The sequence below is a fragment of the Boeremia exigua genome, assembly GCF_020726555.1.
Source record: "Boeremia exigua strain MPI-SDFR-AT-0100 chromosome Unknown C7974scaffold_10, whole genome shotgun sequence".
Classification (NCBI taxonomy): Eukaryota; Fungi; Ascomycota; class Dothideomycetes; order Pleosporales; family Didymellaceae; genus Boeremia; species Boeremia exigua.
In genome coordinates, this window is record NW_025763527.1 from 662,199 (window position 1) to 688,387 (window position 26,189).

At 54.9% G+C, this 26,189-nt stretch overlaps 12 protein-coding genes across 12 annotated transcripts; 7 read left to right on the forward strand and 5 right to left on the reverse strand.

Moving 5' to 3' along the window:
- Window positions 1–602: 602 nt before the first annotated feature.
- C7974DRAFT_416013 (Aspartate/glutamate/uridylate kinase) lies at window positions 603–3,333 on the reverse strand (the record flags this gene model as incomplete). Its single annotated transcript, XM_046143946.1, has 2 exons — window positions 603–896; window positions 946–3,333. 2 exons carry the CDS (start codon window positions 3,331–3,333, stop codon window positions 603–605), a joined length of 2,682 nt encoding a protein of 893 aa, XP_045993942.1.
- Window positions 3,334–4,437: 1,104 nt separating this feature from the next.
- Window positions 4,438–5,131, reverse strand: C7974DRAFT_378833 (synaptobrevin; the record flags this gene model as incomplete). Its single annotated transcript, XM_046140426.1, has 3 exons — window positions 4,438–4,460; window positions 4,513–4,744; window positions 5,024–5,131. The coding sequence occupies 3 exons, from the start codon at window positions 5,129–5,131 to the stop codon at window positions 4,438–4,440; spliced, it is 363 nt and encodes a 120-aa protein (XP_045993943.1).
- A 967-nt stretch (window positions 5,132–6,098) lies between these two features.
- Window positions 6,099–7,969, forward strand: C7974DRAFT_34142 (mannan endo-1,6-alpha-mannosidase DCW1 precursor). Its single transcript, XM_046139276.1, has 2 exons — window positions 6,099–6,296; window positions 6,343–7,969. Exons 1-2 carry the CDS (start codon window positions 6,206–6,208, stop codon window positions 7,599–7,601), a joined length of 1,350 nt encoding a protein of 449 aa, XP_045993944.1. The 5' UTR covers window positions 6,099–6,205; the 3' UTR covers window positions 7,602–7,969.
- Window positions 7,970–8,328: 359 nt separating this feature from the next.
- Window positions 8,329–8,794, forward strand: C7974DRAFT_416016 (uncharacterized protein; the record flags this gene model as incomplete). Its single annotated transcript, XM_046143947.1, has 4 exons — window positions 8,329–8,365; window positions 8,472–8,534; window positions 8,586–8,647; window positions 8,714–8,794. The coding sequence occupies 4 exons, from the start codon at window positions 8,329–8,331 to the stop codon at window positions 8,792–8,794; spliced, it is 243 nt and encodes an 80-aa protein (XP_045993945.1).
- Window positions 8,795–8,865: 71 nt separating this feature from the next.
- Window positions 8,866–11,570, reverse strand: C7974DRAFT_400584 (ferric-chelate reductase). Its single transcript, XM_046142519.1, has 3 exons — window positions 10,507–11,570; window positions 9,866–10,454; window positions 8,866–9,815 (listed from the first exon to the last, which is right to left on the reverse strand). Exons 1-3 carry the CDS (start codon window positions 11,087–11,089, stop codon window positions 8,906–8,908), a joined length of 2,082 nt encoding a protein of 693 aa, XP_045993946.1. The 5' UTR covers window positions 11,090–11,570; the 3' UTR covers window positions 8,866–8,905.
- A 17-nt stretch (window positions 11,571–11,587) lies between these two features.
- C7974DRAFT_400586 (Ctr copper transporter-like protein) lies at window positions 11,588–12,723 on the forward strand. The gene is made up of 2 exons (XM_046142520.1): window positions 11,588–12,485; window positions 12,539–12,723. The coding sequence occupies exons 1-2, from the start codon at window positions 12,010–12,012 to the stop codon at window positions 12,648–12,650; spliced, it is 588 nt and encodes a 195-aa protein (XP_045993947.1). The 5' UTR covers window positions 11,588–12,009; the 3' UTR covers window positions 12,651–12,723.
- A 714-nt stretch (window positions 12,724–13,437) lies between these two features.
- Window positions 13,438–15,617, forward strand: C7974DRAFT_416019 (NAC domain-containing protein; the record flags this gene model as incomplete). Its single annotated transcript, XM_046143948.1, has 4 exons — window positions 13,438–13,839; window positions 13,891–14,108; window positions 15,032–15,204; window positions 15,349–15,617. The coding sequence occupies 4 exons, from the start codon at window positions 13,438–13,440 to the stop codon at window positions 15,615–15,617; spliced, it is 1,062 nt and encodes a 353-aa protein (XP_045993948.1).
- Window positions 15,618–16,401: 784 nt separating this feature from the next.
- C7974DRAFT_400590 (uncharacterized protein) lies at window positions 16,402–18,074 on the forward strand. The gene has a single exon (XM_046142521.1). It carries the CDS (start codon window positions 16,743–16,745, stop codon window positions 18,021–18,023), a length of 1,281 nt encoding a protein of 426 aa, XP_045993949.1. The 5' UTR covers window positions 16,402–16,742; the 3' UTR covers window positions 18,024–18,074.
- On the reverse strand, window positions 18,075–19,303 carry C7974DRAFT_400591 (exoribonuclease family protein). Its single transcript, XM_046142522.1, has one exon. It carries the CDS (start codon window positions 19,253–19,255, stop codon window positions 18,236–18,238), a length of 1,020 nt encoding a protein of 339 aa, XP_045993950.1. The 5' UTR covers window positions 19,256–19,303; the 3' UTR covers window positions 18,075–18,235.
- A 111-nt stretch (window positions 19,304–19,414) lies between these two features.
- C7974DRAFT_34375 (kinase-like domain-containing protein) lies at window positions 19,415–22,201 on the reverse strand. Its single transcript, XM_046139319.1, has 3 exons — window positions 22,064–22,201; window positions 21,537–21,998; window positions 19,415–21,483 (listed from the first exon to the last, which is right to left on the reverse strand). The coding sequence occupies exons 1-3, from the start codon at window positions 22,101–22,103 to the stop codon at window positions 19,763–19,765; spliced, it is 2,223 nt and encodes a 740-aa protein (XP_045993951.1). The 5' UTR covers window positions 22,104–22,201; the 3' UTR covers window positions 19,415–19,762.
- Window positions 22,202–22,309: 108 nt separating this feature from the next.
- C7974DRAFT_34420 (uncharacterized protein) lies at window positions 22,310–24,538 on the forward strand. The gene is made up of 2 exons (XM_046139333.1): window positions 22,310–22,613; window positions 22,662–24,538. Exons 1-2 carry the CDS (start codon window positions 22,389–22,391, stop codon window positions 24,318–24,320), a joined length of 1,884 nt encoding a protein of 627 aa, XP_045993952.1. The 5' UTR covers window positions 22,310–22,388; the 3' UTR covers window positions 24,321–24,538.
- Window positions 24,418–25,701, forward strand: C7974DRAFT_34417 (Alpha/Beta hydrolase protein). Its single transcript, XM_046139332.1, has 3 exons — window positions 24,418–24,865; window positions 24,919–25,382; window positions 25,435–25,701. The coding sequence occupies exons 1-3, from the start codon at window positions 24,757–24,759 to the stop codon at window positions 25,615–25,617; spliced, it is 756 nt and encodes a 251-aa protein (XP_045993953.1). The 5' UTR covers window positions 24,418–24,756; the 3' UTR covers window positions 25,618–25,701.
- The last annotated feature ends 488 nt before the right edge of the window (window positions 25,702–26,189 follow it).

A 26,189-nucleotide genomic window follows, 5' to 3' on the forward strand; every position in this document is an offset into this window, starting at 1 on the left:
ACAGATGCGTGAATTTGCAATTGTGGATCTCCCAGTCGGTTGTCTGCTCTTCCTATATTTGCCTGCCGCTGACCAGGCAAGGACTACGGCCTTTGTCCCAGTTTGGGAAATAAATAAGGCTGACAATCACGCTACGAACCCACAGCCCCCGGACCTGCATTCCCGAATCGCTTCTCATCTGCAAGTGTACCCATACTGGATCCGAAGTTTTGGGAAGACAGCGTTATTGCATGCAGATGATCGACGCTTGACGGACGATGGTCGTCCCGATGTAGGAGTTCGATGGGACGCGATTTGGCAAGATGTGGTACGTGTTGAGTGTGAAATGTGATTGAACAGCCCTACCTAGCGCTAGGTATTACACTTTATACCTTACAAGCAGTACAATGTGGTATGTACAAGGAACCTCCATTTCTAATGGTGTTTACGCCCCAGCCGTCGCGCGCCTAATGTCCATGCTCTTCACTTCGTGCCTACTCAACCTTGACTTCTTCAGTATATGCCTCCTGACCAAACCCAAACGTGCAGCCCAGCCTACAGCCAGGATATACACATTCCGATGATGACTGCAGTACTAACGAGGTCTGCCAAATTCGTGTCATCTAGTACGGGATACCCTCGTACTCGGCATAACCGAGAGCCAAGTTCATGTTTTGCAGACACTGTGTCGCCGCGCCCTTGAGCAGGTTGTCAATTGTAGCGTTGATAACGACGCGCTTTCCGGAGCTGTGAACAGCAAAGCCACCGATCTCAACACCGTGCTTGCCCGAGATGTCCTTGACGAGTGGCGACTCGCCGACAATCTTGACGAGCTTCTCGCCGGCGTAACGATCCTGGTACAGGTTGCGAATGTCGCGCGAGGTCATGGTGCGATTGAGAGGGATGGAGATCGTGTGCTAAAGAACGTCAGATCACTGCATTCGTACAGAGGAAAGGATAACTTACGTGGATACCCTGGAACCAGACAGCGACGTGAGGAATGAACGCTACCTCGGTGCCGAGTTGCCTCGAGATCTCTTTCTCGTGAATGTGGTCGACCAAGCTGTAAGGGATCAGGTTGTTGGTGAGGTTGTTCACGTCATTCTTGGGGCTGGGCTTGGTGCCTGCTCCGGAGTAGCCAGAGACACCGAAGACAGTAGGCTGTCCACCGATGAACTCAAGAAGTGGTGAGATACCGAGCTGAGCGGCGGTTGCGTAGCAGCCAGGGTTCGCTATCCGTGTAGCACCATCGAGCTTGCGGCGGGGAACCAACTCAGGAAGACCGTAGGTCCACTTGTCATCGAATCGGTAGTCTGCGCTAAGGTCTACAATAACAGACTGCGTGTTGCCGGATCGCTCGATGGCTTCTACGAAAGGCTTGCAGACACCGTTGGGCAGGGCCATGACCCAGCAGTCAACCTCGCCCTTTTTGGCCAGCGCCTCGACATCATCGGGAGACAGGTTCTCGTATGTGATCTGGCGTTTGGTGTAACCCTCAAGTGCTTGACCCTTGAGCTCACGGGACGAAACATGACGCAGATCCATGTTAGGGTGCTTGTTCAGCAAATCGATCAGCGCCTGGCCTGTGTACCCACGAGCACCAATAAGAGCGACCTTTGAGGGGTAGTCCTTGCTCGCGAACTTGTTGCCGTATGGCGGATTGGGGTTGGTGGACTCCTGGGAACGCGAGGCGGATGTAGCAAAGCCGCGCGATGCAGTAGAGGCGATCTTGCTCTGCCTCAACGACGGCCTGGCAGACTGACCCATTGTTCGCGAGCCAGCAACGGTTGAGTAGCTGCGAGCCTGCTGACCCTGCTTCAGGCCTGCAACGAAGTCTGCGGCTCTCCTGAACTGCGACTCAAGGCTGTCCTTGAGAATGGAGCGGCCCTGCTTCGAGTAGTTCTCCAAAAGACCGAAGATCTCGGAAGACTCTGCTGATCCCCACCAACAGAAGATCTCCTTCTCGCGGCGGAGGAAGCCGTCAGTCTTCTCCAAGTTCCACTTGATAAGGTTCTGCTCTTGGCTCTCCACAACCCAGTACATCTTGGGGTACTTTTGCTTCATGCGCTCGAACACGAGGTCGGACACGTTGGTAAGGAAAGCGTCCTTGGTAGTGGTGAAAGTAGAGAGCTGGGCAAATTCACCATCTTTGCCTGGAGGGTAAACAATGGCCACAACGCCCATGGCATCGTCGAAGAAGGCCTCGAATGGACGGCTCTTGAGGTTATCGACGTACTGCTTAACGCCGTTGGCGGCCTCAGCGCCACCGTGTTCCCGAGCCAACGCCTGAGAGAGCGCTTCAATGTCCAGATCCTCAAACTTGCTGACCTCCTTCACGCTGCCACCGTTGCGGATCAGGGTGCCGCCTCCAGTGTGTGTGAACAGCTCCTTTCCGAGGTTCTGCGGGTGGGTGATAGCGACACTGGATGTACGAGGGAGGCCGTCCAAGAGCTTCTTAGCCTCGACAATCTTCAGCTTGGTGCCGTACCTGACCCAGGGCTGCTTGAGGTAGCTGTCGTACTCGCCCTCCAGGTTGATGTGGGAGATCAGCTTGCCGGTCTCGGCGTTGAACAGACCACCCTTCTCGGACAAGTAGATGACCTTCATGGGCTCGAACTGGCGCGCAAGGGCGGCAGCGACGACGTCAGCGTTGACGTTCAGGATCTGGCCGTCCTCGGTCTCGGCCATGGAGCAGAGGATAGGCAGCTCCTTGTTCTCGATAGCGTCCATGATCGCGCGAGGGTTGATCTTGGTGATGTTGCCCACGTACTTCCACTTCTCCTTGTCGAGGTAGTCTGCCTGTAGAGCCCCAGCGGTGATGGGACGGGCAGGAACCCCCCAGTTCCGCTTGAGCGTCATGACAAGGTCCATGTTGGCCTCCAAGAAGAGCTTGCGCGCAATGCCCAGCGTCTTCTTGTCTGTGACTCTGATCCCGTCAATGAAGTCGGGCTCGACACCAGAGTCCAGCAGCGTCTGGTTCATCTGGGGACCGGCGCCATGGACAATGATGGGGTACAGGCCAATGGCATGCAGCTGCTGCAGGGCAAAGCATAGCTCGTCGAGGTGGTCTGTGAGGATGGCGCCGCCGACCTTGACGACAGCGAACTGGTGCGGCTTGACGGAGCGGAACTGGCCGAGGTACTGGTCGACTTCGCGGCGGGAGCTGGCGCTGGCAAGCAAGTTGAGGAAGGCGGCGTATACGGACGACTTCTGGCCGTCGCCGGTGGTGTACAGGCGGCTCGGGGTGGTGCTGGCGACAAGGGCGCGAGGAAGGTGCCTACGACCAGAAGCCGCAACTATCTGGCGGGACGAGCGTGCTGCTGCGCGCGCACCGGCTCGTACGACGCCCTGCATGGTGACCGTCTCGCTCGCGGGGCTCGAAGGAGGCTGCTCGAGGGCTGGAAGGCGGCGAGAGCGCGAATTGGCGTGTAGAGGGATGAAGAGTCAGACAGACAGACAGGAAGGATTGACGCTTGAAGCTTTGAGCTACAAAATTCGCTTCCGATAACGCAAACAGCGTCAAGTATCTAACCCGCAAAGTGGCGCGATAACCAGGGCCGCGTCTGGGGAACCGCCGGCTTATTGGCCGCAGCCCAAGTCGCTCGAGCAAAATTTCCCTCTTTGGCAGCCAGCCGTGAGCGAGAAAGGCAGCGCCCGCGTTTGGTGGAGCTGGCTAATCAGATGAAGGATCTGATAAAAAATTATCCTGCAACCCAAAAGCCTCACTGCACGTGCTGCAGACCTGCTCCATCAGGCCGTCTGCGTTAATTGCGTGCATGACACCGAGCTGCTCTGCACTGGCTTGTCCTGGCAGCAGACACGTGTGCGCGACATATTGAAAATACCTCTGACAGCTTATCTCGAGGTCCGCTGTGGACCGCAGCTGGCCGTTGCCTGTGCTATTCCGCAACTTTCCTAGGTTCACATGTGGATCTGCGTTGATATCCACAAGAATCTTGCGAGACGTCATACAGATTCGTGAGGGGCTGGTACCTGGCATCGACTGACTGAATCACGTGGATAAGAGGGTGTCGTTCGTTCCTGCATGACCAAAGTCAGAGTGCTGTACCTGCCTTCTGCAATGCAGCACCCGCGGGAACATCTCAAGGTCTATCAGAGTATCATGCCATTGGCTATGGACAAGAAGACGAGTGTAAAGCATTCGAACTCCATTGTGAGCGTCTCCCGGCTATGCCCAGAACAGCTCCTAAGGTATCATATCGTAAGAGAGCATCCCAAGCACTGTCATGCAGGACCGCATTCCGTGCCGGTCGTTCAAATGCAGCAAAGAAAGACAAGAAATCGAGCCTGGCTCGCACGCAGTCGTAGACGTAAATTCTACAGGGTGTCATAAACACAGTGCACAACGGTACCACTCTCCCTCCTCGTGGCCGTGCGACTGTCCGCCGTTACGCAATTATTATGTGGTATGTTTCGTGGTATCTGACGTGAGGGCGTTTACTTCTTCTGCGTTGCGACGACTTTGACAATGTTAGCTCTCGCCCGATAACAACGGTAACCAGGAGCACCCACCAGAGGGGACAATGATGACAACGAGCAGGATGATGATGCCGACAATCAGGCACATGCGCATCTTCATGTCCTTCCACCACATCTGCTTGCGCACGCGGTTGGCGCCCCTCCTGAAGCCCTGTGCGGAGACAGCAAGGTTGTCGGTCTTGTCCTGCAGCGAGTCGAGACGGGCACCACGCTCAGAGACCTTGTTGATGTTGTCGCGCATGATGCCTACGGTGCTGTCGATTTCCTGTGCGACTTGTTAGCGGCTGCGTGGAACACTCGATGCAGAGGGACGGAGCGTGCGGAGGTCGAGCACAGAGAGCATTGCACGCAGCGCAGACTCCAGCATGTGCTGGAATGCTGCTTGGGCGTGCGTGGTCGTCGCCACGAGGCTGATGTCATGTCTGTGGACTGCGAGACCAGCCCCCCGACCACGACTTCAGCACTGCTGCACCTCGACACTCTGCAATGCTGCAACCGTCGCAAAGCTGGTCTGCACTCCGCAGGATGCGCGGTGGGAACGTACCGCCTGGAGAGCGGCAGTGCGCACGTTGCCATTCTGGCCTCCTGCGCCCTGCTGGCCGGCGCCGCCGGAAGGGATGTACGGGTCGTAGGGCTGCTCGCGGTCGGCCATGGTGGATGTAAAGGGTGTGTGAGCGGTTTAGGTGAGTGCGACTGGGGCGTTGATGGATGGTGTCGTGAAAGTCGTTAGGGTGATGGGTGTGGAGCGGTGGTTGGTGACGAGGAAGGCGGAGCGGCGAGGAGAGCTGGCTGCTCGGCAGGGCACCTGGGCGTTCTCTCTGACAGCGTGTGTCAGAGCTTTGAGGCTGATGCGGCGTGAAACCCAACACAACCGCGATTTTCCAGAGTCTAGACAGGTGTAACAGGAACACGGGCAAGCGCAAAATAGTGCAGCGCCTGAGTTTGAGCGTGCGATGGCTCTTATGCCTCTTCACGCGCGCCCGCCTGCGCTGCGTCTGCGCCACGGCAGCGCAGCGCCGCCAGTCACGTGCCGGTCGCAGCCACCGCCATTACGACTGCTGCGAAATGTGAGCAGCTGGCGTGGCAACAAAGCGCGCCGAAATTAGATTGGCCGGCGGCGCTGGCTCGAGCCTGGAGCAGGGCCTCGTAATCGCCAGGGTCTGTCGCCCGAGCGCTGCTGAGCCCTCACCAAGAGCCCAAGACAAGCATTGCTGGGTACTGCAGGCACTTGGAATGCGGACGTGAGGGCCTCGGGTTTGTGTGTGCGCAACAATCGATAAAGAAGAATGGTGAATGCTTGCTTTGACCGAAGTCCGGCTTGCGTGCGCCTAATGCACCCACTGCCTGCTTGCGGACGGCTGCGAGGATCGTCGGCGCAGGCACTCGCCCTGGAACACTCGCAACTGGCTGCGCATCCGTGGTGCCGTCGTCAGTCGGTCCCCTGAACCCGCGAGCCAGCCAGCCCTTCTGCCACCCAAGTCCCGCCTCCCAGCAACCACACTCTTTAGCCATCTCCACCTGCGCAACCCTATAATTCACTCTCGCCGTCGACCGCGCGTTGCCCTCGGCGCTCTCTTTCCCCGGATTCTGTCGCTCGTTTCAACACTACGTCAACCATTTCCCAACTTGCCGCGCGGCGCCTTAATTGAACCAAGCCCGGCGCTTGACTCTGGGCATCTTCGCCCTCGATCTGCACTCATCTGTCCGCGCTTTCGGCTTGCACACCATGAAGTTCTCTTCTGCCCTTGGGGCCATAGGGGCCTCGAGTGTCCTCCTGTCCGGCGTCGGTGCTATCCAGCTGGACATCAACTCGCCTGGTGGGTGTGCTCGGCGGCGCTGCGCTACTCCTGCTAACACGCGCAGACAACATCAAGCAGGTCGCAAAGACCCTCTCCGGTGGTCTGCGCCAGTACTACACTGGTGACCGTGTTGGCGACACACCTGGTAACTTGCCAGATCCGTACTACTGGTGGGAATGCGGTGCTATGTTCAATGCTCTAATCGACTACTGGTACTACACTGGCGATGACCAGTACAATGGCATTACGTCCCAGGCCATGGAGGCTCAGATTGGAGACTACAATGCTTTCATGCCGGCCAACCAAACCAAGACGCTTGGAAATGACGACCAGGCCTTCTGGGGAATGGCCGCTATGACTGCTGCTGAAAACAAGCTGCCTGACCTTGGAGACGGTAAGCCGTCTTGGCTCTCCCTTGCCCAGGCCGTCTTCAACACCCAGAAAGACCGTTGGGACAATGCTACCTGTGGAGGAGGATTGAAGTGGCAGATCTTCACCTTCAACAATGGCTACAACTACAAGAACACCATCTCTAACGGCTGCTTCTTCAACATTGCGTCGCGTCTCTACAAGTATCTTGGCAACGACACGTACGCGGAGTGGGCCGAGCGTGCTTGGGAGTGGGAGCTTTCTGTGGGTCTCATGAGCCCGGACTTCCACTTTTACGATGGTACAGACGACAAGCAGAACTGCTCCAGCATCAACCACATCCAATGGACCTACAACGCCGGTGTGCATATGGCTGGCGCTGCTGCTATGTGGAATGTGACCCAGAATGATCTGTGGAGGACTCGCCTAAAGGGTCTGATCGATGGTGCTGGTGTCTTCTTCAAGGACGGCGTCATGACTGAGGTCGCTTGCGAGAACAACGGCAAGTGTGATGTCGATCAGCGATCATTCAAGGCGTATCTTGCGCGCTGGATGGCATACACTGCAGTCATCGCCCCCTGGACCCGCGAGTACATCGATCCACTTCTCCAGGCGTCGGCTAAAGCCGCGGCCGCGCAGTGCATTGGAGGCGCCAACCAGACATCCTGCGGCCTCCGATGGATCGATAATGGCGTGAACGATGGTAGCTTTGGTGTTGGTGAGCAGATGGCTGCTTTGGAGGTTGTCCAGGGTCTGCTTTATCCCACTGTCTCTGGCCCTGCTACACAGAACAACGGTGGTATTTCGCAATCTGACCCCAATGCCGGAGCAGACGTACCTCAGACTCCCGTTACTTTCGACGCTGTCACCACCGGCGACAAGGCTGGGGCCAGTATCCTGACCATCATTGTCCTCGTTGCCATTGTTGCTGGTGCCTGGTGGATGGTCTCGTAAACCCGTTGCATTCATGGGCGGACACATCATGCTTCAGCTATCCCAATCGATACCACTGTTTGTTTGTACGCCAGGTTAACTGCTCAAGACCTTGTACTTTTTGTTCAGCGATAGGCCATGACTACCGGCACTAAGGGTATTCCCTCATTGGACCTGTATTTTATTCATTGACATTTGGGAGTTGCAGGCGTTCACGAAGAGCTCTCAGCGGGACATATAGCTCGTATTTCTCGAGAATATACCATTTACTGCACATCATGTCGAGTCCGTGGACACTTCAGATGTATGACGTCTGACTAGGCCGAGGCTTGAGCACCACCACCTGTACGAACAGCATAATTACTTACAACAGCAAATAGTCCTGCCACAATCAATCGCCATACTAATGAACATCACACAAGACATACCCCGCGCTAAGCCGATGCACCTGCCCAGCTGCTCATTGCCCCACCTACCAAGCCCATCTCACCATCCTTTACTACGTCACCACGCGGCAACAGAGCCCTCCTGACGCGCGAGTTGCGCACCACTGGCGCCTGCCTTATAAACATGCCACCCTCACCCAGCTTCTAGACTTATCAACCCAAACACTAGAGCTCGCAAACCCGCCGTCACTTTTATCACAACACCCAAGGTAAACCACATCCTCGAGTTTGTGGACGCTTTCCGAGACATCGGAGATCCGCACGTGTCAGACAGAAGGCCAACAAACAACAGAACCGACAACATGCCAGTCCACCCAGCTGAAGAGACCACTTCCGGCAGTACGTAATCTCATCTCTATAAGCATGTGTGCTGTCAACCTGCTCTTCCCCTCTACCCCACCTTCCCACGCATCTATTCCTCACGTCCCCACACTAACATCTCCAGGCATCACCGACCAGGTCGCAAAGGACTCCAAGGACTCCAACGCCTCCACAGCCCCGCTCCACCGTACGCCCTAGCCCGCCCCACACGACCACAACCCCACTAACGCATCAACAGAGGTCGACAACGAGGCCACAAGCGGCGGCTCCGTCGCGGCCAACGCGCACAAGGCCAACCCGGTACGCAGCACACCGTTCCTGTGGGATAAACTGCAGCATGCCGGATGGACGCTGACAGCTAGACAGGGCCCTGTGCACGCAGACAACCTGCCCGAGCCGGCGAGCAAGGAGGAGCTCAAGAAGAGGGCCGAGGAGCTGAACAAATAAGCGTCGTTAATATGGAATAAATAGCTAGTCGGGTCAGATAGGCCTAAGGATGCGAGGATGTGAATTCAAGTAATTACAATATTCATTTCATCAGCTCTGTATGATGTCTACTCAATACCCAAAGCTCTCTGTGTGCAAATACACGCCCTGCGCCCCTGTCCCCTTATGCACCGCCCGCTCATCACTCAGCTCGACAACACACTGCTTCACATCACTGACCAAGCCCTGCGGCCCACAGACCACGACCGCAGACTCGCCGAGCGCCTGCTCGAGAGAGCGACGAATGACACTCTTGGTCTGTGGCCGGCCGCTGAAGATCTGGATTGAGGGGTGCACGAGGAGTGTTTGCTTGTGTGGCGGCCGTACGGACGATGAGCTGGCGCGGGAAGAGTCTGCGTCGTTTGCAGGTGTGCAGCAGCAGCACGGTGCTGGGGAGGATGTGGAGGCTTCGTCGACGGTGGCGCGGCAGCGGCATTGGTTGTCTGGGTCTCGCGACAAACTTGTTGTGACTTCCATCACCTCATCCTTGATGTATTGGTCTTTGCCTCCTCCTGTGCGGTTTCTGAGCTCTACTATGCCGTGCTCTACAGCCTTGTTTGATGCTTTTGTGTTCTTCGGCGCGGTCAAAGTGGAGAGTAACGATTCGTGCTCGTCAGTAAAGGATTCATCGCAAGTCACGTAGACCGTCACTTCGAGCTTGATGTCCCTCACATGTTCCTGCAGGATCTGGAAATCTGTGTATACAGATGACAACTGTTCAGCGAACATCTCAAGCTGCCCGCGACTTTTGACAACCCACACAAAGCGGACATGGCGCGTGACTGCGCCGGTCTGTGGCGACAACAGCGACGACTTTGATGTCAATGTTGGGTCATTATTATTTTTCCAACCCTGGATAATGTCCCGTAGCAACGGTACGGTGAATGTTGCTCCAGTGCTTCCGGCAAGCAAGACAACGCTATCAAATTGGCGAAGCGGTCTGTGACGTCCATACGGCCCCTCAATCGCAACGGTCTTCAGTCTTAAGAAATGTCAGCGAACCCCGATGATCTATTCCTGACGGCGCCATACCTTGTTGTTGTCTCAGCTAAGTCTTGTGATTTCTGGGCGTGTTTGAAGAAGCGCCTTGTTCCCCCGGACTGCGCTTTGACGTAGAACTCCATCTTACCATCTTCAGGGATCGATGCGATAGTGAACGGGTGGTTCTGTAGAGGGGCGATGCTTTGACATGATAAAAACACATGTTGGCCAGGCGACCAGCTGATGGAGGGATTTCTGATGGTAATCCGTGTTGTGTTGTGAGCTAGTGGTGTGAATTCGGCCTTGCACGCCAATAACCCATGCCCATCACGCGATGAGTGGAAGAGAGATATGTTGGCATACAAGAACCGCAATGTCCTGATGACACGATCGAAGAAGAACAGCGCCACTGCAGCCCATACATAACCTTGCAGCTCCGGCGGGGCGTGGACATATGTGAAACCGACGAGTAGCGCGAATGAGGCTACGTGCTGAACGACGAAAAGTTCGTAGTTCCATCCACGGATGGGTGTTGAGGAACTGAAGTTGATCCAGACGAGCGTGCACCACGCTGCCAATCCCCGCCACACGAGCTTGTTTTGCTTGAGTTGGACACCGATGTAGTCGTACGGAGCCCATGCTGTGTGAGAGTCAGCGAATGGCAAATCAAGGTGTTGGGACGCAAGTCTTACAACTAAAGAAGTAGCCCATGTGAATGGTGGCCGTCAGAAGCATGCATCTCGCAGCCCATCGATGCAGCCAGTTTATCCGTTCGTAGCTCACGCCAGCCAAAAGTCCAATGATGTTATTCTTTCCAGAGAGCAAGAAGATAAGGGGTAGCTGGCCAATCGTTACAATACCACATCGAAATCCAACGCTCTCTTTCTGGAACTGATTGGTGAGATTGAGCCCGTAGAAACAGAGCACTAGTAGGACAACCACATTCGCCAAGACCAAAGTAGTACGACCTACAGTCGGAAGTCTTATGAATCGTTCCTTAAGAGGTACCCGGAGGGAATAGTTGGATGCTTCTCGTGTCAAAGCGAACACCGTTGCATTCCATACGGCGAACAAGGACTTCGGCTTTGCAGGCGACGGGGCCCTTGCTCTTGCTGCGGACAGTCTTTGTCTGCACAACAAGACGTTGTAAATATTGACGATTGTCGCAACAGCGACTGCGCTCCCTACAACTGCGTAATAGAACTTGGGAAACTCCGGAAGGGCAGGCAAGACCACCGATCCCATGGACATCCCTCCATGGCCGCTGTGGCTCATGGTGTTAGAGTGCCGGTCGATGCGGCAAAGAGATGTTTCGTTTTTGTTTCTTCACTCCAGTCGCCAACGCAGCGTAGATCGTAACGACTTTCTGAGGTGGGGTGAAGATGGGCGTTGTTCTTCGCTATCGCATTGTTGCTGTCGCGGTTCTTGCCATATCAAGCTGTACTACCGAGGTTGGTATCAAGTGTGCTGATACAGTTCTGACTTCAAGACGGTGTCTGTCTGAAGGTGCAAAGAGATCGGATTTGGTACACAGAGAGGTGGCGTATGTCAACCGGCACGAAGATCACGGTCGCCGCCAGCCACCGTACTGGTAATAAGCGGCATGCTACTGCACGACGCGCTCAAACTCGCTCTTTTGATGCATGCATGTTCAGTGTGCGGGTCGGGCTTGTTGCACCCTGGCGGGCGTGGCTTGACACAAGCATCAGCCGCTAACCGTTTGCGGCTAATTCTGCTCAAAGTCGCTCCTCCCCTCGACGGCTCTTCGAACGTCGCTACGGTCTCCGCACGCAGACAATAGAGCCAGCCGTGTCCCGGTCGCGCAGTTTACACCGCCGAGCACTCGGCATGAGGCCTCCGGCACGTGTCACCTTGTGCAGGTGTCATCTAGATTCCCTTACACTTTGCGCATCAGCCCAGGCTTGACATCACTTGACTGTCGCAACAACTCACGCATTCGAACTCTTCTGTCCGCAAAATATCGCACAAACTGCTTTCGTATCTTATGCGTCAATGCTAAGGTTCTGTCTTACCCAGTCCGCCGGAACCCACAGCATTACATCTTGGTACTTTTAAGTGATCATCGCCCAATCCCATAGACGAAGGTCAGTCTGGAACTCACCCCGAACACCCCATCCCACCTAAAAGTCCTCTAAGCCCCTCTGAATTCTTCTCGATCTACTCGCTACGTCAAGATGGTTGCTCACGGTGCTGAAATGGCAGGCATGGACATGGATATGGGCGGACATGACATGGGAGGCTCGACCTCAAGTCACACTGGAATGGCAATGGCCTTCTTCACAGCAACTAATACACCTCTCTACTCGGAGGCATGGACGCCGCAAAATGCCGGACAGTATGCCGGAACATGCATCTTCCTCATTATCCTGGCTATTACACTCCGCGGCATCTTCACTGCAAAGAGCTTCCTGGAGGCCAAAGCACTGGAGACCGCAATGAAACGACGCTACGTTGTTGTTGCAGGCGAGAAGGCAGTTGCAGAACAGGCGAACGACGCGAACTCGATGACTGGAATCCTGACCACGAACGGGATGCAGGAGGATGTGCGAATTGTTTCAGCGCCGGTGAGGCTTGTTCAACCCTGGAGATTCAGCGTCGATCTTCCTAGAGCTGCCCTGATGATGGTCGCAACAGGTGTTGGGTATCTTCTGTAAGTTGCGCAGTCACTGTTTCATGAAAGAGTCACCGCTAACACTGATGCAGTATGTTGGCTGTCATGACTTTCAACGTCGGCTACTTCTTGTCTATTCTTGCAGGAACTTTCATTGGCGAACTGGCTTTGGGTCGTTTCAATCAGGCGAACATGGCGATGTAAAAGCGCTGTTGAGCATCGATGCTTTAGAATGGTAGCGAGCGCTACACGCAATATTACACCACTTCTTCATGAGCAATTCTATAAGACTCTGAGCCCGGAGCTCGTCTTGAGCCTGTACCCTCCCAAAGTGTGATAATATTACCTCTTGAGCGGGGCGCCCTGCAGGACCCGCAGTTCACTTGTACATACAAACGCTGCCACATCCGCTAGCCAAAGCTTGATTGACCCTGTGCGATGGTCCACCATCACCGCCGCACTTTATTCCCGCGATTGTATCTCTTGCCATCCGGTGAACATGTACCGATATCGCGAAACGGGACTCAATGCGTGGAGGCCGAACTGTTAGGGCCATAGCAAGACCCCCGCTACTACGCTAGTGGCTGGAGTAGAATCGCCGCTTTGGTAAGAAACTTGCTCACATCTCCTGCACCTTCATCTTAGCGCACCGTACCCTGATGGTGGTTAACGTTTTAGTCAATTCCACCAGTGATGCAAGATCTTGCTCACCTGCTCAAATGGTGTAAGGGCGTGTCTGGACTGGAGTGAGAGGCGCGACGCGCGAGCCACGTGAAGTCGTGGGACGGAATGCACGGCATACGGGGAGCTTTACTATGCTACTGGGTAATAATAAGTACAGCAGCACGCCCAGGCTCGCCCTCTTTCGTATACCATAAGCTTTGTTTTGCACAGTAGTATTTCTTCCTTCCTCTTTCTACACATCTTCAAGGGTTCTTACCATCGTTGACGCTCCATTCACACCTCAGTCAACAAGCTTCCAGACAACGAGATGCTGTCCAAATCAATTGTCGCGCTCGCACTTGCGCCTGCTGCTCTTGCCCACTTCACCCTCAAGTACCCTGCCACCCGTGGCTTCGACGAGGACAAGGAGTCCACCTTTCCTTGCGGAGGCTATGACACTGTCGCAGCGCAGCGCAGCGACTTTCCCATCAGCGGCGCGCCTATTCAGATCAATTTGGGCCATCAGCAGACCAACGTAGCTGTGTATCTGGCCGTCGGCGACAACCCCAGTGGCTTCAGCGTCGTCCTGAAGCCTCAATTCGTGGTGGCTGGCTACGGAGATTTCTGCTTGGGCGACGTCAGCATCCCCTCGAACTTGAATATCACAGATGGCACAAAGGCTTCTATTCAAGTCATTACCAATGCGCACGGCGACGGTGGTTTATACCAGGTAAGCTATAGAGATGCATATGGTCACCTGACAAAGCTAACGACAAGGCAGTGCGCCGATGTCAACCTGGTCAGCACAACACTCTCCCAGTCGGACTACAGCACAAACTGCAAGAACGGCAGCGGCGTCTCAGTGACCCAGGAGAACCTGTCTGGCAACCCCAACGACACAAGCAGCACAAGCACGACAAGTAGTAGTGCAAGTGGAAGCGGAGCTGCTAGTTCTCCAACAGCAAGTCCTGCAGGTGCGTCACAGGCAAAGGCTGCATCGTGGGTTCTGGGCGCCGTAGGAATTGCTGGGCTGGCGATGTTGTAGACAGTGGGAGTGATTAGGCCAGTCGTTGAACATAACTATTTGTACTGCACCGATGATACCAATTCCAATTTATCTTGTAATGATTTGCACGATCAACTTTCTGCTGATATCAACATGTCAATTGTAGCCCAGGGCCTACGAACCGATCTTGTGAAGTAGTGTTCGGATGTGTTGTTCCCTTGCTGCGGCTTTCCTCATTGCTCAATGGCGACACGAAACCATGTCATATGCCCGACGCGTGTCCAGACCACCATATTCATGGATAGTCTACAAAGCGTAGCTCGTACGCAGAAACGTCAAGTATCGTGATGACTTTGTGATGCGCATGAGAGGTGCACTGCTATGCAAAATCGTGCCCCGCAACTGACGACAGCAAGCGAGGCGTGCACGGACTTTGCAGCTTGAATCCGCACATACCGCAACACCACGCTGAGTCTTGCCTCACAACGCCGAATCTAGGTGAGTCCGAACCGTCCCCGTACCCAAAAGCTCGAAGCTATCCCGATCGAATTTTGCACGACCTCTGGCTGACGATTCCGCGACCGCAGACCCCCCCACAGTCACTCTCCCCCACAACCGCAAATATGGATCAGGCCAAGCTGGCACGCATGCAAGCGTCGGTGCGCATTGGTATGTTGTCTCCCGTCAATTTGCGGTCATCTCCTTCCTGAAGACCTGCGGATTGAAGCTTGAATAGCAATGGATTCGCTAACATGAGTAATTAGGGTAAGCAAACCTCTTCCCCGATCTACCACCACCCCGCCCATGCATCATCGCACATCGATAAAACTCAGCGGAGCTTCCATCCCCACGTCATGACAGAATATGAGACTCGTGAACCTTGAATATGGAATAGAAGGCTGATTGAATAATACAGAGGCAAAGGCACACCCCGCAGGAAGGTTAAGAAGGTCCACAGGGCCGCTGGCACCGACGACAAGAAGCTCCAGGCTGCGCTCAAGAAGCTGAACGTCCAGCCTATCCAGGCTATTGAGGAGGTCAACATGTTCAAGAGCGACGGCAACGTCATTCACTTCTCGGCACCAAAGGGTAGGTACAATTCCATTAACTCTGACGGCTTGCGAGGGATTGTGTCAGGCATCACACGCAAAAGGTCCTTTGCGCCAGTGCATGTCTGCCAGACCACCAGGCCTTGGCGTTGAAGGAGTACATGTGCTAATACCAAATTAACAGTTCACGCCTCGGTACCCGCCAACACCTTCGCCATTTACGGTGTCGGTGAGGACAAGGAGCTGACCGAGCTCGTCCCCGGTATCCTTAACCAGCTCGGCCCCGACTCGCTCGCATCGCTGCGCAAACTTGCCGAGAGCTACCAGAGCATGCAGAAGGAGAAGGGTGAGGGCAAGGATGACGATGAGGATGATGATGACATCCCCGATCTCGTTGCCGGCGACAGCTTTGAGTCGGCCGAGAAGGCCGACAACAAGCCTGACGTCGAGTAAGCTGGCTTTGTGTTAAACAGTCGAGGCAGCGAAGTGTGTAGGAGCTCCGCAGCGCAGATGCAGTGGAGGCCTATGGACGGCTCATGAGCAACACTACCAGTCTCATGCAGTCGTCAGCTTTGTTTGAGTTGGGCAGTCGCGGTGGATCGTTGACGTGGACACCAGACTGGCGTATCATGAAAGATATGAAATGAAAAAATCCCAGCACGCAAGAAGCCGTTCCTATGGAGGATATGTGATACCGTACGAGGACAATGATTGGTGACTTTCTGTGATTTAGATCCAGGTTTGGCCTCTTGAATGAAAGGCGCGTTCGCGATTGGATGGCTCAGTTCCATGTTCTAAGATCAGCCAGTTAAGACCCCTCAACGTCGATCGCAATGAGCACGAGTGCTGTTGAGCATTGAGAGCAAACCTTGTACGCGCACGACAGCACCATGTAAGTAACGAGTGAGAGCGAAAGTCTTATATTGCTGTTGAACTTAGATGCATCTTTCTCTGTTAACCTTTACCAGAGGATAGTAAATCTACCCAACCTTACATGCCGGAGTTGATAGATGGTCTTGAACTACAACGTCTTCAGTAAAGAAAAGAAAAGCCTATTTTCTAGTTAGCCATCTCCTGACCATGTCATGTAAACGTCCGATCTGTATCCTGCGACACGCAGAACAGCCTCGTCGACTAAGGCAGGAGCCGTGTGGGAGCTACCGAGCCTAGACGGTAACAAGTTTAGACTTGTGGGTTTCGACCAATGTTTCCGATATGAGCAGCCACCAACTCACCAGACTCACGCGATGTGCAAGTAAGCACAACTTTCAACGCAACCGAGTGTACTTTCACAACGTCTGATTGAATGCGCGAAAAGGATGCTGACAGCACTCTGTTTTGTTGAATGCCTCTCACGTCTCACTACCGATGTTCCACCACTAACGCACCGCATCTGCTATAACCTACCGAGCTCTCGGCTCCCCATTCTTAGTCCTGAGGCACGATGAAGCTTCGGGCAAGCTCAACTTTATTTTGGGCGCGCCGCTGTCTTGACTCTTCACTTTGGTAGCGTCGCAGGTGCTACTTCTCTCCGTTCTCCTTTTCTTCTCCAGTACTCTTCGTCCTACAATTGCAATCATGAGCACAGAAACGATCCTCATCCTAGGCGCATCTTTCGCCGGTATCAGCGCTGCACACTACGCGCTCAAGCACACTATCCCACAGCTCCCCAAGAAAGCCGATGTAACATACAATGTCACCCTCGTCAATCCCTCCAAGGACTTGTACTGGCGCTTTGCGGCCCCGAGAGCGCTGGTGAGCAAGAAGATGATGCCTTACGATGATGTCTTCTATCCTATCGAACCAGCCTTTACATACGCATTCCCGAAGTTCAAGTTCATCCAGGGTACAGCTACACACGTCGATGCCGCGGGACAGAGTGTGAGCATCACAAACGTGGATGGCGAAACGCAGACAGTTCCCTACGCAGCACTCATCATTGCAACGGGCTTCACGACACCGAGTCCGCTGTTCACGCAGGCCACTGATCGCGCAGCATTGGAGGCTGTATACGATTCGTTCCAGAAAGGCCTCCAGACTGCGAAGACAGTGGTCATCGGCGGCGGTGGACCTGTGGGCGTCGAGACAGCAGGCGAAATCGCTGAGATACTGAATGGGCGACCAGGCTTCATGGCTGCTGGGCCAAAGAACCCCAAAGCCGAAGTCACGCTCATTTGCGCGGACAAGAAACTTCTCCCCGTACTGCGCGAGAGTATTGGAAAAACGGCAGAGGGCTTTTTGAAGAAACTCGGCTGCAGCGTCAAGTACAACATACGCGTCGTCACCGCCACCAAGATCTCAGAGGAGCCCAACGCAAAGACCCGCGTCGAGCTGTCCAACGGCGAGACGATCGAAACAGACATCTACATCGACGCCACCGGCTCGCGCCCAAACACATCCTTCCTGCCTAAAGAATGGCTCGACAACCGCAACAAGCTCGCCTGCAACCCACAAACCCTGCGCGTCGAGCACGAATCCGCCGGCCCGCGCGTCTACGCCCTCGGCGACGTCGGTAGTTACACGCGCGGCGGCGTCATGGATCTCTCGCTTGCGGTGCCCGTCGTCATGACGAACCTCAAGCAGGATCTGCTGCGTCACCTGGATGGCACCGTGTTCGCGGGCGACCGGCACTACGTAGCCAACACCAAGGAGCAGCAGATCTGCCCCATTGGCACGCAGAAGGGCGTCGGCGCGTTCAATGGGTTCAAGGTGCCCAGCCAGATGGTGTGGATGATCAAGGGCAGGGATTATCTGATCTCGCAGTTGGCGCAGGGCACGCTCAGGGGCGATCAGTGGAAGAAGGAGACGAAGTGGACGCCGGTGCAGCAACTTGGGAAGGCGGGGTTGAGCCAAGGGTGAGGGCGTGAGGTGTGCGTTGCGTTTGGATACCCTTGAGATGTAAAAAGCGTAATGTCTTGATATTCATCGATGCTTGCCTGTTAGCAGCTTTCTTCTGGTATACGTATCGTACCTTCTATATAATGCTGGTGATTGAACACTTCTTCCGCTCTCTGGACACTTCTCCAGTTCTCGATGCACTATCGTGATTGCTCTTTTGCGGCGCCAAGTGCTCAAGCCCTCCCACCGACAGCTCCCTCAACGACACTCCACCTCTCTGTCGCCCTCTTGACCAGCGCCTTCATCGTTTCCCTCCCAACAACTCCACCACCACTCTTTTCCACGCGTCGAATCGTCCCCCGGTCAACCGTAACCGTCACCGTCTCGCGGCACACGCCCTCCTCAAACGCATCAGGATCACTCAGCACCCAGCTGTCGCCCTGCTCGCCGTCGCCGTCACCCTTGCCCTCAAACACCGCAAACGAGCTCGGCACCGGCAGCCCGCGCAAGTTCAGCGCCGCCGCCTCAGCCGGGTCGTCTGAGCACAATATCCCCTCAAACTCCTCGTCAAAGAACGCGCGCGGCAATTTTGTGTTCTTCAGCGCCGCGAGAATGGATAGCCAGGCAGCATCAAACGCGGCGCCGTCGATACTGATGAAGAACACGTCGAGGTACAGGACCCAGTAGCCCTTCAGCTGCGTCTCGGGCGCAGCCTCCGGGTCCTCGGGGTTGGTGGTCGGTGTGTAGGTGATGCGCAGGTCGCGTGGACGCAGCAAGCGCGTCGAGTGCAGCAAGCTGCGTATGCGGGTGATAAGGGACTGGGCGAAAGTGGAGGGCGCGTTGCCGGGGATGTGGGCGGGGGTGGAGCCGGTGCTGAGTTCGACATTTGGTACGAGGAGGCGCAGACTCTCGATCTCGTCACCCTCGGTGTCTTCGTTGTCGTTGCCGTCCGCGTCGTTTACTGCTGCGGGCGAGGATGTGCCGGGGGTGTCTTCTTCTCGAAGGATCTCGGCGCGCACGCCACACACCACGCTGGTGTTGCCTAGTCGGACTACAGCTGAGCCATTGCTGTGTGTGAGACTCCCTGTGTTGACGCCTGGAGCGCGGAATTCGTGTGCGGCGCGGCCGTTGGCGCGCAGAGCGGCCTGGTTTGCAGAGAGATGCGCTTGAAGGAAAGGGTGGGGCGAGACGGCGGCGAAGATTGGACGGGGGAACGTGAGAGTGGGTGGAGGTGCGGGAGCAGCGGTCGCCATTGTGTGAGATTCGTGTTGGTGATCACAGGTTCGAATTGGAAATTGGTGACGTTCTGTAGGAAATTTTGGAGCTCGAGCTTCTGCATGGCGCTAAGGCTGAGCTTAAATCTGGTGGGGCGCGGAGATCATCTAAGGTTCCGTCACCACCGTACGGTCCACTCGGAAGATTGGATAGAAGTATAAGTCGTGGTAGCATTTCGAACAAATAATACCCTCCAATACAAAGTCTCTAAGGGAGCAAGCCCGCTCCACCGAATGCTGTACCAAACGCCCACCCATCGTAGATGTCGCCGAAAGATGCTAATATGCGTGCTGAAATGAAGTTACAAAAATGCTGTACAGAACGCCACTGGACAGAGCCATAGTAGGGACGATCAAAGTCAATCCAACGTTCTCACACCACGCTCTCTGGCGGATCTGTCTATGCAGTAAGCCACCCTCCTGTTCCCGAGGTATCCAAACATGCCAAAATCATGGTTCGTCAATCGTCATTACTCGGTGACCGCCTCACCGCACTATCCTTTTACTCCTTACGATGAACGGACTGGGCATCTCCGTCTCGACTTCTGGATCCCAGACTGCAGGCTCCTTACTCTTTAGCTTGATCGGGCTCCTATACCCAAATCCTCGCTTCCTGATGCCCTCGTCGTCACTCATAGTCTGGACGGGGATGCCTCTTGCTTGCTGGAGCTCCACTAGTGTGCGGCCCTGGACTCCGCCATTGTTACGCATTGCCTGTATACGGATCGCTTCGTTACCCTTCTTCGACTTCAGCCCAACAGCAGGCTCAGAACGTGCTGCTGAAGCAGCGGTGGGCTGCAGGTGGGTCCTTCGCGGTGATGGGGAGAGCCCCTCGGTGGACTTCGACTTCGGTCGACTGGGTGATGTGGCAATGATTGGAACTGCCGAAACGGGTCGAGGCTTCCTAATAGGTTCGAGGCTTGGTGTGCTGCCCAGGCGGCTGTAAGGTTTGGCGAGTGGGCGCGCCGCATTGGCCAGGACCTTGAAGGGGTCGTCATTCGCGGAGCGGTTGCCGTTAGCACTGCGAGCGCGTGTGGGAGACGGAAGAACGGGGAGGTCGTCATCGTCGTCGAAGTCGCCGTTCCACTCCTCCTCAGTCGGCGAAGGCGGTACTTCAGCCTCCCATTTCTTGGCTCCGTCTCTAGCGGCAGCAAAGATGTTGTGACGAGAGACGATTTTCCGGGGCGAGAGTGAGAGACCCGCGAGAGAAGCTGGTGCTGGGGAGGGTTCGCCCATCTGGACGTCTACGGGCGACGCAGGAGCATTGGGTGCGAACATCGTGCGGGCGCGAGAGATAGGAGCACGAGTAGGGCGTTTGAGCTTAGCTGTGATTGTAACGTGCTCTGGATGTTCTGGAGAATCCTCGAGCGACAGAGCAGAGATGTCAGTGCCGCTGCCAAAGCCAGAATTGGTACCGAGTGTGCTTGTCGACCCACTCACGACAGTCGCTTCGGTGTCAGCAGGGAAGAGCAGCTCGTGCTCGGGTGCCGGGTGCATGACTGGGGTATTCGATCGCGGGGCGAGTTTCGGTGACGAGCTGGGACGCTTGGGGTGTTTCTTGAGCGCATCTTTGACACGTTTCTGAACCTCTTTCTCGAACTCGGCCTGTAAGTGAGCCAACTCTTTCTGGACTCGCTCCTCTGTCTGTATTTTGACCTGGCGTTCGATCTCCAGGCGAGCCTTGACTTCCCACTCTCGACGCAGCTGGTCATCAATATCTTTGCGCATACGCTCAATGGTGATGGCGGCCTCTTGTTCTCTGTGTGCAGCCAGCCTTCTCTGCTCCTTCAGGTCTTGTCCCAGCTTGACTACTTCCGCCTCCTTGCGCATCAATTTGACGATTGGCAGGTTCAGCAGCGCGGCGGTATCTGGTCGGTGGTCAGGGGTGACCTGCAGGCAACTGGCAATGACTTTACGCAGCTCGGCGGAGTAGCATGCGGGTATGTCTGGGTATCGGCCGGACTTGATCTTCTGGATGAGGTCGAAATGTGTCTTCGCATTGAACGGCGGTTGCTTCGCGCACATCTCGTATATTATACATCCCAGGGCCCAGATGTCTGAATGGGGGCCGTACTGCTCGGCCTTGCAGATTTCTGGCGACATGTAGAAGGGGGTGCCGACGTAGGTGGACGCGAAGTCGTGCGATTGGAGGATTTTGGAGAGACCGAAGTCACCGAGCTTGACCGAGTTGTCGTCGCCGAGGAAGACTGTTGATGTTAGCACATGTGCTGTGAGTGGTACGTCATCAGGGTCCACGTACTGTTCTCAGGCTTCAAGTCACGGTGCAGAATCATGGGCTTCGAGCGCGCGTCACGGGACGGCTTTGCGTTGGCAGCCAGGCCCATGACATTGCGGCCCGCAGCGGGCGGGTCCTCGCCGTAATGGCAGCGGTACAGGGCGCTGATGATCTGGCTGAAGATGCTCCAGACGAATTCCTCCTCACACACCAGGTTCTTGTTCTTCAGGTCACGGATGACACGCCCCAGATCTCCATTGCCGCAGTATTCCATGTATAGATGTAGGTCCTGGCTCGCCTTGATGTGGTCACGCTCGAAGTAAGCGACGATGTTGGGGTGGCGCAATTCCTTGAGGATGGACAGCTCGGCCTGCAGCTGCTCGCGCTCCTTCTGCGACATCTTGCAGTAGCTGATCTCTTTGCGGCACAAGATGTAGCCATCGGACTTGCGCTTGACTTTTCGGATGATCCCAAAGGAGCCATGTCCTGCAGCGGCCATCAGTATACCATTCCACGGCCGAGACAGCGTCCCGAGCCCGCCATACACGCACCAATTTTCTCGAGCACATCATACTTGTCGTCCTCTGGCATGATGGCGACGTAAGACTACTGCGCGGTAGACATGCAACGAAAGCGATATCGGGTGGTGATGCTGCTGCGTTAGTAGGGCGCGAGAGATGCGATATGCGATGTTGCAGGTGGGCTCCAGACATGCTCTTTGATTGTTTAGCCGTGTTTGGGTAGGGGCCGGTTGGCGCGACAACGTGCACGAGGTGCCGGGGTCCACTTCGCCGCCTTATCACCGAGGCTGTGACGCCACCATCAAAAGATGTGACGAGCATTTGTGCGTTGCGGGCAACACTCGCAATCGCCGCTATGGACGTCAAGAAGAAGCACGAGCTCGAGGCAGCCCTCGCAACCGAGGCGCAGGCCATCTCGGCAGGGCAGCTGAAGGAGGAGAATCCGTTGGACCTGAGCGAGGATTTCCGTTTGTTCTGCGAGGCGTGCCGGCGGGGCGACGAGAAGGTCTGCCAGGAGATGATCTCGAAGCGTGTGAACATCAACGCTCGCGACAGCTACGACTACACGCCGCTGATTCTTGTAAGCCTGCGAACACCATGCAGCCCCGCACTGCTCTGACATTCGAAGGCGAGCCTGTGCGGCCACTACGAAGTCATCCGCCTGCTTCTTGAGAACGGTGCGCTTTGCGAGCGAGACACGTTCCAGGGCGAGCGATGCCTGTATAATGCACTCAACGACCGAATCCGCAACCTGCTGCTGTCTTACGACTACCAAAAGTCAACGAACCCCCTGCAGCCGCTTGCAGCGCATATCACCTCGCTCCTCACGCGTCCATCGCCGAAAACTACGGACATCACCATCACTGCGTTTGACCAGACTTTCCATCTGCACAAATTCCTACTCGCCGCAAGATCGCCTTACTTTGCGAAGAAGCTGGCAGCAGCGCCGTCAACGCCGTCATGGAAGCTGCCGGATAAGATCCCTGCAGAGTCACTCGGTCTGGCGCTGCAGTATCTATACTTTCAGGAGGTTTCCATCCGACGTGCTCTGATGGGCTTGAGCGAAGAACAAGAGCTTGTGGTTCTCAATGGCATTGACAAGATTGGAAAACAACTGGAAATCGAGAGACTTTTCGAGGATATCACCGAAATCGAAGATCGAAGGCAGTTACGGCAGCGAAGGGCCGACGAACTAGCAAGGGGACGAAATCAGCTCGACGAATGGTTCCAGAAAAACATCGTAAAACATAAAAGGGTCATTGATACCGAGAAGGTGGATAATATCAAGTGGGATCGCGACAATTCTATCTTCGCTGACATCTTGCTGCGCGCAGATGACGATGAAGAGTCGGAGCCTGAGCAGAACGGAGGCAGGACTTTTGCTACGAGGACTACCAATGGACCACTCAACGGGCTCCCCGTTGGCCCTAGGCAATCAAGATCCCCGTCACGGCAGCGCAAGCCTCGAAAGTCGACCGTATACCCTGCACACCGCGCGATGCTGTTACGATCAGAGTACTTCTTGACTATGTTCAGCTCGGAGTTCAAGGAAGCACAAGAAACACCACATCTCCAAATCGTTACCGTTGATTGCTCACCTGCAGTCCTGGAGACAATTTTGACCTTCATGTATACCGAGCGCTCTGATTTCGGCCTTGACATCGCTATCGACGTGCTCTTTGCTGCGGATATGCTTTTCATTGACAAGCTGAAGCAGCGAGCTGCAATCATCATCTCAGCGTTGGGAAATGGCTCTACATCAGCGGTTGAGTCTGACAATCCTCGTGGCGAGACTGATGCGGATGAGGTGGTTGACATCTATGAGGTCCTCCAGGCAGGTTGGGAGACTAAAGTGCAACGCTTGGAAGAGTTCGCAGCGCGATATATCGCTTACCGACTCGAGTTCTACATCGACGAACCTGAATTCGCCCAGATCGTCCGAGAGTCCGCCAACAGGGTCAAGGCGCGCCAGGAAACGGATACCGTCGAATTGATTGACGACATCCGATACTACCTTTCAGAGCGATTTAGGCTTCGATTCGAAGATACTGGGCTTGACGAAATGATGGATAAGGAAGCAGCACTCGAACTTGCAGAAAAGGATCTTGGGCTTGCCATGGATGAACTATCGCTGGAAACTGAAAACTACGGTCAGGTTGCTGCTGGAACTATTCGAACATTAGACGGCGAGCCTGTTGGTGATGAGTTCTTGCAGGACGCTCAGAACTACCAGATCTTGCTGGGTAAGATTGACAGTCTGCTAGAGAGGCTCAACTTAGACGCTTAGACGTAGACTAGTACTGACATGGATCGTAATGATCCTGGGGAATCTTGGGCCCTGCCGACCAATTCTCGAAGCTCATGTTCAATCTTGCCACCCTCGTGCCTGTCCAGCTTTGTAACACTTACCTCGGATTTAACGCATCTGTCACGATGATGATTGTAGGGAACTAAATATACACGCATGTAGTCATCCGCACATTTGCCGCTGACGCTTGAAGCTACAAATCTCGTGACATCATTGGCGGGGTAGCTCCGCCAATTGTACAGTGTACCTTGACAAATACCTCCCTACAATAAAGTACAACGTGCAGTTGCCTCAGTCTCTCGTGCTCCAATCTGCAACACAGCTTCTCGAGCAGTAGTCTGAAGCTTACGCGTATATCGATTGCATACAGAGGCTCCCCTCCAGCTATCTCACACCGATCAACACGAACAGCAAAATGTCAACAGAAAGTACGCAGTCGCAGGCCTGCTGCAATACACCCGCCGTTACCAGCGGCACCTACAAAGAGAAGGGTGATTGGATCCAGGCCGATGGATTGAAGACTTGTAGGTTCCTTGCCAAAGTTATCCCCACGCACGCCTGTTGAAGCTCCCTTCAGATGCTACTGGCTCCAAAGATGCAAAGACTGGAATCTTGATAGTCTATGATATCTTCGGCTTCTTTCCCCAGACACTCCAGGGTGCCGACATTCTCGCCTACACAGACAAGGAGCAGCAATACCAAGTCTTCATGCCTGACTTCTTTGAGGGCAATGCGGCAGACATCTCCTGGTACCCTCCGGACAACAAGGATAAGGAGGCGAAGCTGGGCGAGTTCTTTCAGACAAAGGCTGCGCCTCCGAAGACACTGCCGCGGATCCCCAAGATTGTTGATGAGCTCAGCAAGAGTAAGGGCATTGAGAAGTGGGCCATCATTGGCTTCTGCTGGGGTGGAAAGATTGTCAATCTTTCCTCGCAGGAGAACTCAAAATTCAAGGTCGCTGCAGCATGCCATCCGGCTATGGTAGCCAAGGACGATGCGCCGGGAATCACGATCCCTTACATCATGCTACCATCTGGCGAAGTAAGTTTGCCGTCTCCAATTGCCCTAGAAACAATACTAATTGTGCTTCAAGGAGCCGAAGGAAGATGTCGAGGCATGGCAGAAGGGTATCAAAGTCCCGAACATCGTCGAGTGGTTCCCGGACCAGGTACACGGCTGGATGGCCGCTCGTGGAGATCTATCGCAGGACAAGGTCAAGAAGGAGTACGAACGTGGCTACAAGATGGTCTTGGACTTCTTCCATAAGCACTTGTAAGTGGTCGCCATTGCTTCGGGTGCACCTACTGAGAACCTCTCAGGAGTGTGGGCTCCAAGTTGTAGGCTGGCCTGGTCGTAATTAGATAATGAGAATCAAGCCTCACACCGCATCGAAACTTCAATTTGTTCCTTGAATCAACAAGACATTAAGCAGGAGTTCGCGACGTTACGGCAAAACACAATTGAGATCGAGGTTTTGGTCAGCCGTCAGAAAGCCGATGTCAGCATACCTTGCTGTTTCATCTCGTGCGCGGTCCGTATCCATTCGCATGTGACAAGCTAGAAGCAAAGAATGGTCGAAAGCCGTTGACGAGTGATCTTGCAGCACGTATGCAGTGCTGGAGCCCTCAACGGCGCCTATGCGATTTTGTGCAATTGAGGTGGATGCTATGGCAGACATCGAAGATGCTATCCAGATTTATCCCCACTTCCTCCGTAATCCTTGTGCAAGGATGCGCTGTCTCACCTCCATGAATCTCCACACCCCATCAAAGCTTGCCGTGGGTGGGACTCGGAAACGCTACTGCGTTTGGCCAGAACGTCATGGTTCTTTTCGCGACAAGCGCGCTC

Bases quoted from the DNA above. Each gene is read 5' to 3' on its own strand.
- C7974DRAFT_400590 (XM_046142521.1), top strand. From the start codon at position 16,743: ATGAGCACAGAAACGATCCTCATCCTAGGCGCATCTTTCGCCGGTATC.
- C7974DRAFT_34142 (XM_046139276.1), top strand. From the start codon at position 6,206: ATGAAGTTCTCTTCTGCCCTTGGGGCCATAGGGGCCTCGAGTGTCCTC. The intron at 6,297-6,342 runs GTGGGTGTGCTC...TAACACGCGCAG, and splicing joins GCTGGACATCAACTCGCCTG to ACAACATCAAGCAGGTCGCA.
- C7974DRAFT_34417 (XM_046139332.1), top strand. From the start codon at position 24,757: ATGTCAACAGAAAGTACGCAGTCGCAGGCCTGCTGCAATACACCCGCC. The intron at 24,866-24,918 runs GTAGGTTCCTTG...AGCTCCCTTCAG, and splicing joins GGCCGATGGATTGAAGACTT to ATGCTACTGGCTCCAAAGAT. The intron at 25,383-25,434 runs GTAAGTTTGCCG...TTGTGCTTCAAG, and splicing joins TCATGCTACCATCTGGCGAA to GAGCCGAAGGAAGATGTCGA.
- C7974DRAFT_34375 (XM_046139319.1), bottom strand. From the start codon at position 22,103: ATGCCAGAGGACGACAAGTATGATGTGCTCGAGAAAATTG. The intron at 21,999-22,063 runs GTGCGTGTATGG...TGGCCGCTGCAG, and splicing joins TGATGTGCTCGAGAAAATTG to GACATGGCTCCTTTGGGATC. The intron at 21,484-21,536 runs GTACGTGGACCC...TAACATCAACAG, and splicing joins TGACTTGAAGCCTGAGAACA to TCTTCCTCGGCGACGACAAC.
- C7974DRAFT_400586 (XM_046142520.1), top strand. From the start codon at position 12,010: ATGGTTGCTCACGGTGCTGAAATGGCAGGCATGGACATGGATATGGGC. The intron at 12,486-12,538 runs GTAAGTTGCGCA...ACACTGATGCAG, and splicing joins ACAGGTGTTGGGTATCTTCT to TATGTTGGCTGTCATGACTT.
- C7974DRAFT_34420 (XM_046139333.1), top strand. From the start codon at position 22,389: ATGGACGTCAAGAAGAAGCACGAGCTCGAGGCAGCCCTCGCAACCGAG. The intron at 22,614-22,661 runs GTAAGCCTGCGA...TGACATTCGAAG, and splicing joins ACTACACGCCGCTGATTCTT to GCGAGCCTGTGCGGCCACTA.
- C7974DRAFT_400584 (XM_046142519.1), bottom strand. From the start codon at position 11,089: ATGAGCCACAGCGGCCATGGAGGGATGTCCATGGGATCGGTGGTCTTG. The intron at 10,455-10,506 runs GTAAGACTTGCG...ACTCTCACACAG, and splicing joins CATGGGCTACTTCTTTAGTT to CATGGGCTCCGTACGACTAC. The intron at 9,816-9,865 runs GTATGGCGCCGT...ACATTTCTTAAG, and splicing joins TTAGCTGAGACAACAACAAG to ACTGAAGACCGTTGCGATTG.
- C7974DRAFT_400591 (XM_046142522.1), bottom strand. From the start codon at position 19,255: ATGGCGACCGCTGCTCCCGCACCTCCACCCACTCTCACGTTCCCCCGT.